We start from the raw sequence: 8,737 nt of genomic DNA on the forward strand, positions 1-8,737 counted from the left end.
TAAACAAAGTTAGTTTGCTATCTAAAAATCCGTTCGATTTAGACATGCGTTTAGAGATAAGTATATAGTATTCGGAAGTGAAATGGATATTACATTTTATTTTTTTGCAATATAAAAGTAATATAGATTGGAGATATCCAAAGTTCAGCTGAAATAAATCAAAAACATATTTCTTGCAATTAAATTATTTATATATATCAAATTTCAAAAAATTGTTTTATTTGGTTCTAAAAACAAATGTAATTTTTAATTAATAATAATATATATTTGTTTTTCTTTTTTCTTCCAGCACACTTTAACCGGTCACAGCGGTAAAGTAATGGCAGCTAAATATATCCAAGAACCAGTAAAAGTCGTTACCGGTAGCCATGATCGTACATTAAAAATCTGGGACTTGCGTAGTATAGCCTGTATAGAGACAAAGTTTGCCGGATCCAGTTGTAATGATCTCGTTACCACCGATAGTTTAGGTTCGACCATTATTAGCGGTCACTATGACAAAAAGATCCGATTTTGGGATATACGTACCGAAAAGCAGGCCGATGATATTTTGATGAATGCTAAAATTACCTCATTGGATTTATCAAAAGGTGAGCAAGGAAACTGAACCATTAAATATTTTTTATTAAAAAATATTTTGCTTTTTGCAGATTGTAATTACCTCATTTGTTCAGTACGTGATGATACTATAAAACTTTTAGATTTACGTAAAAATCAAGTTATTTCCACATTTTCGTAAGTAGCATATTTTCTTACCTTGTTCTTCTTTATTTTTTATATTATGATCAATATGTATTAATTAACTAAAAGGGTATTCATGCCGAGTTAATGGCAAATATCAGACTTCTGTTGGCATATGAAATAATCATTTCAATTAATTTTAATTTATTTTATTAAGTTATACTGATATTGTTTTCTGTTGATATTCGTATGCCTTTGAGTTACCCCATTGTTTAATTAATTAGTATTGTCTTCATCTTCGGTGTAATTGAGTTGAGAGTGTGTTTTACCAATTAGTTCCTATCTTTTTTCTCTTTCTCCCCCTCTTCGCCATGTAGCAATGAACATTTTAAACTTAGCTGTGATTGGGCCCGTGCCTCATTTAATATGAATGCCACAAAAATCGCCTGTGGTTCATCGGATGGTGTTATTTATATATGGAATGTCATGGGCAATTTGGAATGCGAATTAAAGGGACATGCGTAAGTTTTTATAAAAAAAATGTTTGTTGGTGTTTGTATTTGTAGATTTTGTGTGTTTAAAGAATGTGGAAATTTGTAACTGTGTGAGAATTTATTTTAATAGTAATAAGATTAAATGGATCGAAACAATCAGATAAAACTTGTAGATTTCGGATACATAAAAGGTTTCCAATAAAAAGTGTTACAATTTTGCGGACCATTATCGATTCGCATCAATACTAACCCATATACAGCATGTAAAGACTCTAGTTTCGCTGTGTATGTGAATATCTGAATCGGGATTTTGAAAATGTGTTAGCGTATGTTAGAAATCAAAAATCTCGATAGAAATGCCAAATTATAGCCATATCGGTAGAGATATTTAATATTAAGTTGGGGAAAAAGAAATCCATCCAAAGTCGAAAATGTCGATAATATCGGACCGACATGTTCGCAGTCGTAACATTTCCCAGGAGCTAAAAAATCGACCATAAAAATGTTTTAAATCATTTAGACAAAGCTGGATTCGAAAAGAAGCTCGATGTTTGGGTGACACACCAATTAACAGAAAACAAGTAAAAAGCATTAAGTTCGGCCGGGCCGAACTTTGGATACTTTCCACCATAGGTATACTGACAGGTATTTGCAATGAAAATAAAGGGAAAATACGAAAAAGTAGATCTATATCGACATTTCTATAAACTGATTATGTAAACCATATTTATAGCCTCAACTTTATGGCTAATGTACAAACTTCGATACGTTGAAAATGTGTCTCATCGAAATATTGCTTCTAGACTCCATGTTTTTTCGACCAAAACCATTTTTAGAAAATTTGGATTTCGTACAAAATTTGCACCATTTTTGCATCAGAATACATTTCTTTACGCTAAATATTAAAAGTACCGAAAATCGGTATACCGAAATATTAAAAGTACCGAAAATCGGTATTATATGGGGGCTAGGCCTAAATGCGGGCTATTTCGATAATCTACGCAGGTGAAATGATTACAGAGTCTTAGAACCAAACCCAAAACGCGGAGCAAATCAGATAAATATTTTAACATAAAAAAAGGGGTTATATGGGGGCTACCACAAAAAGGGGGCGAATATTAATAATTTTTGGTAGGGAGATTTGTTACCATATACAAAGTACCAAATTACAACGAATTCGGTTGAAAACCGCGCTCAAGAACCCAAAAAATACCGAAAATTGGCGGATAATAAGGGTATCCTCGAATATGGGGGACATTTTTCAAAGGAAAAATACGGTCAAAACCCTGCAAAAACTGAAAATAGGGGGTAACCTTATATGGGAGCTACCAGAAAAATGGGCCTATATTTATAATTTTCAGTGGGGAAAATTGTTACCCAGTAAGAACCCAATGTACCGAATTTCAGCGCATTCGGTTGAAAAACGCGCTCAAGAACCCCAAAATACCGAAAATTGGGGGTACCCTTATATGGGGGCTATCCGAAAAAATGGGCCTATATTTATAATTTTTTGTGGAGAGATTTGGTACCTCTTAAGAACTCTAAATACTAAATTACAGCCAATTTGGTGGAAAAATACGATCAAAACCCCCAAAATACTGAAAATTAGGAGGTGCCGTTATATGGGGGCTACCAGAAAAAGTGGACCTATATTTATAATTTTTTGTGGAAATATTTATTACCCAATAAAAAACGCGCTCAAGAACCCCAAAATACCGAAAATTGGGGCGTACTGTTATATGGGAGCTATGCCTAAACGTGGACCGATATATCCCATCTTCGAACTTGACCTGCCTGCAGACAAAAGACAAACCCCTGCTAAATTTCAGCACCCTATCTCAATTTATTCAGAAGATAGCGTGATTACAACAGACGGACGGACATGGCTAGATCGTTTTAGAATTTTACCCAAGAATCAAGAATATATATACTTTATAGGATCGGAAATGAATATTTCGATGAGTTACAAACAGAATGATAAAATTAATATACCCTCCATACTATGGTGGAGGGTATAAAAATATATTGGTTCGAATTTCCATCTGCTAAGCCGTTGCCAAACGGTATGAGATAGACCCATTTCTTAAACGGATGGTGACTGGAGATGAGAAATGGATCACATACGATAACCCTGTTCGAAAACGATTGTAGTCAAAAAGCGGTGAAGCACCTCAAATAGTGGTCAAACCAGCACTAACGGTCAGGAAGGTTCTGCTATGCATTTGGTGAGACTGGAAGCGGATTATTATGAGTTGCTTCCATATGGACAAACGCTAAATTCTGATCTCTACTGTTAACAACTGGACCGAAGATAGCAATTGACCAGAAACGGCCAGGAATGGCCACCAGGAAAGGTGTCGTGTTCCACCAGGACAACACTACCCCACACACATCTACATTGACTCGTCAGAAACTTCGGGAGCTTGGTTGGAAAGTTTTAATTCATCCGCCATACAGTCCGGACTTGATACCAATCGACTATTATATTTTTCTTGCATTGCAAAAATTCTTTAATGATTGTGAAAATCGACTACTAGAGTTTTTTGCAAATAGAAAGCAGGAAAGCCAAGCGGTTAAAGTTGTGAATGGTGTTTATGGTTCCGATGCTGTAAAAGCCTATTCTGTGCAATTATGGTTTCGTAGATTCCGTTCAGGAATTTTGATGTTAAACCGGCACAGGTTTCAACGACCGGCCGAAAATATCGATAAAATCGGAGAAATGATTGAGAAATGCCTTTAAAATGGTAACAAATTTCGATCCTAAAATAATGGATTAATTTTTTCCCCCAACTAATATACTCCACCTTCGTTTGTAGAGGGCATAAAAAATGTTATATTCTGTTAAGGCCACAATAACATTTCTTAATGAAAAAAACTTCAAATATCCGAAAAAAGTTCTAGCTTAACTAGCAGTGAAAGAATCATACAATTTTCCTCACACATTGCCGAGATATAGTCATTTGAAATTTACTTTAAATTCAAATATAGCTGCTATGGAATGCTGTTCGCCTGTTACCATAAAATTGCCTACTGAAGGAAATTGGTATTGCATAATTCTTGAAGTTATTTTTTATACCGAAATTTGATCACAAATCTACTTGAGGTAACAGGCCACCTGTAATTCGCAGCAGTTTCATTTTGATACAAGATCCACAGTGTGTGTTTATAACTCAGCTACGAATGAAGACATTTTAATGCAATGTTCACCAAACAGGCACCCGTGGGCGCTTTGAGAGAATACCAATACAATCACAGTTCTGTGTTCGAACTCAACATTATTCTCGACATCGAACATGTCGTATGCTTTGCTATGCTTTAACATATACGATATGTATCGAGAGAACGAAAATTACTCTCCCAACGGATCTATGCGTGTGTCCAACACAATCATAGCAGTTTGCGTATGTATTGTTGGCTAACCCTGTTTTAATGAAACTTTTGATATTAGTTAGAGGGAATCTTCTAGTTTCTCTCTAAGGCATTGAGGATTATTTATAATGTCCATCTAATTGTGGAGTGAATAAAAATTTCGGACCGTTTTATGATTTTTCCAGTTACATTTAAGAAAATGTTTTGAATTGGCTCTCTTATTAATATTGAAAGTTTCATTAAAATATATTCATTCGTTTCTGAGATATAAGCATTTGAAGTTGATCTGATACAAGAATATAACTGCAGCAGATTACTGATCGCCTGTTACCTCAAAATGATTTGCGAAGAATTTCAATTGCAGCAAATTGCCCCGAAAATTCAGATTTAATGAAATACGAAACTTCTTATGCATACAATTTTAAAGTAACAGGCGAGCAGTAATGCACAGCAGCTATATTTTAATTCAAGATAATATCTAAATGGCTATTTCTCGACAATATATTTCGACAATTTCGTGATTCTTTTACTGATATATAATCTGAATTTTATAATTTTAGAAATACATAGTATTCTAATTTTCTGATTATTTTGGAACACGTTTTAGGTCAATATTGATATAAGTAGTAGATCAATAGTGATACTATAGATAGGGTACCAATCAAATATTCCTACAAACTTTATCATATGTTTGTATATTATATTTCTTTATAGTTTTCAATTACCTTCTGTCGTTGAGATATAGGCATTTGAAGTTGATCTTGTATCAGAATATAGCTGCAGCACATTGCTGGTGGCCTGTTACCTCAAATTTATTTGCGAAGAAATTTTGATGAAATTTATTCAGTACACCATTTTGAGGTAACTGGTAACCAGCATTGAGTAACAGATATATTATAATTCAAGATAAATTTCAAATGGTTTTTAGTTGAGTTCAAATTTTATGTGGCATAAAAAGAAAAATGCATTCTTTATACCCTCTGACACGATGGTAGAGTGTGTATAATAATCTTCGGAGACTCCATAAAGTATACGTACGAGTATACATAGGGTAACCCTCATATAACCGTACCTCCCACATTTCGGTATTTTGGGTTCTCCTCATTTGGTAGAAAATGTCACTACCAAAAATATAAAAATCGGTCCAAATTTTGGTATACCTGTCTATAACGATACCACCAACTAGACCTTTCCCTCTACCGAATAATAAAAGTATTTTGAAAATTCCTTCATTCTTTGCTGAGTTATTGGCATTTGAAATTTATCTTGTATCTAAATATAACTGCTGCTTATTACTGATCGCCTGTTACCTCAAACGGATTAGTAGAAAAATTTCGATTGGGGGAAATTTTCCTGAAAATTCCGATTTTATGAAATACAAACTTTTTTTCAGTAAGCAATTTTTAAGTAACAGACAACCAGCATTGCGTAGCAGCTATATAATTATTCCAGATAATTTTCAAATATGTATTACTCGACAACGCATGAAAGCAATTTCGTTTTTTTTTCACTGTTATATCAGATAAAACTTGTAGTTTTCGGATTTATGAAGGGTTTTCCAAAAAGAGGTGTTATTGACCATTATACATAATATTTAGTTACAAATTTCCACATATTAAAATCAATATAATTCAATATTTATAAATCTCCCATATGTAAATTAATATTTGTTGCATCATCACCATATCCTTTTCCATATTGCCTTTTCATCATTGCCTACTTATCTCATTTCTATTTGTATCCACCTATACTTTTCGCTTCATTTCTTTGCTTTTATTATTACGTTTTTTTTTTTTTTTTTGGTTTCTCTTTATTTCTTTCTTCCCAAACACCCATCCATCCCCAACCACCATCTCCACTACTCTTTTCAAAAATTGTTTCTGTCTAAAACAAAAAAGTTCTGGTTCTGGATTATTTCACAGTTCTGCCGTGAATGCTGTTAGTTGGAGTCCTAATTTTAATGCCTTGGCGTCTGTGGGCAAGGGTAAAAAATGTCTCATCTATACGGAGTCGTAGCTGGGAATTACAAACTGACCGGAATGGAATAAAAGGTTTATTGGATAAAGCAAAAGAAGTAGAAGCGATTGCCACAACAATAAAGCTCAGAAATTATGGATAAGATGAAATTATTGTATAATAAATGAAAAAAAAAACAAATAATTGTAATAAATGTAACGGAGGTAAAGTTATGACAAACAAAGAACAAAAAACATATATAATGTGAAAATTAAAAATAAAATAAAAAATGAAACTGATTTTTTAAATCAGTTTTGTATGTAAGATATAACGGCAAAACAAGTATACATATACAACAAATTCAATTTGAACAGTTTTTTTCCTTGAATTTATTAAAAAAATAAAATAATAAAAAATCAAATTTTGTTCGTTACTTTTATACTTAAAGAAATGAAAAATAAATAAAAAACACACACACAAATCCTTAAGTCCTTGTTTGTAAGATCTAAAATTAAACAAAAAAAGAAAACTTAATTATTTTTCAAAGAAATATATATTTGATGTATGTTTTTTTGTATTTTCTAATTTAAGTCATTAATATGTTTTATATTACAAAAAAAAAACAATGTATACATTTTTTATATATTAATAATTATTAAGCTATATAAAAAAATATAAAAATGAAGAAGAAAAACATTACAGTTATTTGATAACAAAACTGTTGAAAATCAACAACAATGTATCATGATTTTATTTGACTTAAGGCGAATTTATTTCTATTTTGTATTATCTTTTGATATCATTTCAGTTTAAGTTTTAAGCATAAAAAAATGTGGTCTACGAAAACAAAAATCCCTCCCCAAAAATAAAAGCATCACTGTATATTTTTGTCTAACCAACAACAACTAAAGTATAAACAATACAAAACTCAATATAATGAAACCAAGAAGTAAAACAGCATTTTCTTTCAATTTCAATGGCGTTCTTTTTTGTCTTTCTGAAGGTAAGTAATTGAATATGTTTCCTAGATTTGTTTCATTTGATAATCATTTACTTCGTGATACCAAAAATAGAAACTCGATACCTTAACTAACAGTGAAAGAATCACTAAAGTATCTCCATCCATTGCCGAGAAATAACTATTTAAAGTTTGCCTTAAATCATTGTATAGCTACTACACAGTGCTGGTCGCCTATTACCTCAAAATTCGCTACTGAAGAAGGACAATTTTTCGCAACCAAAATTTCATCAAAATCACTTTGAGGTACCAGGCGACCAGAAAGGCGCAGCAGCTATAATATGACACAAGATAAAATTCAAATACGTATATCTCCGCAACAAATGGAGGTATTTTCATGAAACTTGCATTATTTGTTAGAAAGAGTTTTCTAGTTTTTTTCCTGAGCGAATTCGAAATTAATCACTCTATTACAACTTTGAAGAAATAATATTTAAAAAAATTATCTAATAAGCTTTTTTAAGAATGAAAATAAAAACTCCGAACATGTAAACGAAATGTTACTGCTTCACCTTAACTAACAGTGAAAGAATCACTAAAGTATCTCCATCCATTTGAGGTACCAGGCGACCAGAAAGGCGTAGCAGTTATAATTTGACACAAGATAAAATTAAAATACGTATATCTCCGCAACAAATGGAGGTATTTTCATCAAACTTGCATTATTAGCTAAAAGGAATTTTCTGTTTTTTTCCCTGAGCGAATTCGAAATGAATCCCTCTATTATAGCTTAGAAAAAATCATATTTCATAAATTAATTCAACAAAGCCTTTTTAAAAATCAAAATAAAAACTCCGAACATATAAATGAAATGTTACGACTTTACCTTAAATAACAGTGAAAGAATCTCTAAAGTATCTCTATCCATTGCCGAGAAATAACTATTTAAAGTTTGCCTTAAATCATTGTATAGCTGCTACACAGTGCTGGTCGCCTATTACCTCAAAATTCTCCACTGAAGAAATTTTACTTTTCGTAAAATCTGAATTTTCCGGGCAATTTTTTCGGCAACCAAAATTTCATCAAAATCACTTTGAGGTACCAGGCGACCAGAAAGGCGTAGCAGCTATTAGTTGAAACAAGATAAAATTCAAATACGTATATCTCCGCAACAAATGGAGGTATTTTCATGAAACTTACATTATTAGTTAGAAGGAATTTTCTAGATTTTCCCTGAGCGAATTCGAAATGCATCCCTCTATTATTACTTAGAAAAAAT

General features: G+C 32.3%; 1 protein-coding gene across 2 annotated transcripts; it reads left to right on the plus strand.

Annotated features, from left to right (window-relative positions):
* Positions 1-289: 289 nt before the first annotated feature.
* LOC133321469 (autophagy-related protein 16-1-like) lies at positions 290-6,595 on the plus strand. Of its 2 annotated transcripts, none has more exons than XM_061530561.1 (4): positions 290-590; positions 651-735; positions 1,059-1,202; positions 6,467-6,595. In XM_061530561.1, exons 1-4 carry the CDS (start codon positions 320-322, stop codon positions 6,558-6,560), a joined length of 594 nt encoding a protein of 197 aa, XP_061386545.1. In that variant the 5' UTR covers positions 290-319; the 3' UTR covers positions 6,561-6,595. The 2 variants fall into 2 exon arrangements, with proteins under 2 accessions (XP_061386545.1, XP_061386544.1); XM_061530560.1 differs by having other exon boundaries at positions 6,443-6,589.
* Positions 6,596-8,737: the final 2,142 nt, after the last annotated feature.

This window comes from Musca vetustissima, unplaced genomic scaffold (assembly GCF_032173495.1).
Source record: "Musca vetustissima isolate MV318-11 ecotype Yass unplaced genomic scaffold, APGP_CSIRO_Mvet_v1 utg4496, whole genome shotgun sequence".
NCBI lineage: Eukaryota > Metazoa > Arthropoda > Insecta > Diptera > Muscidae > Musca > Musca vetustissima.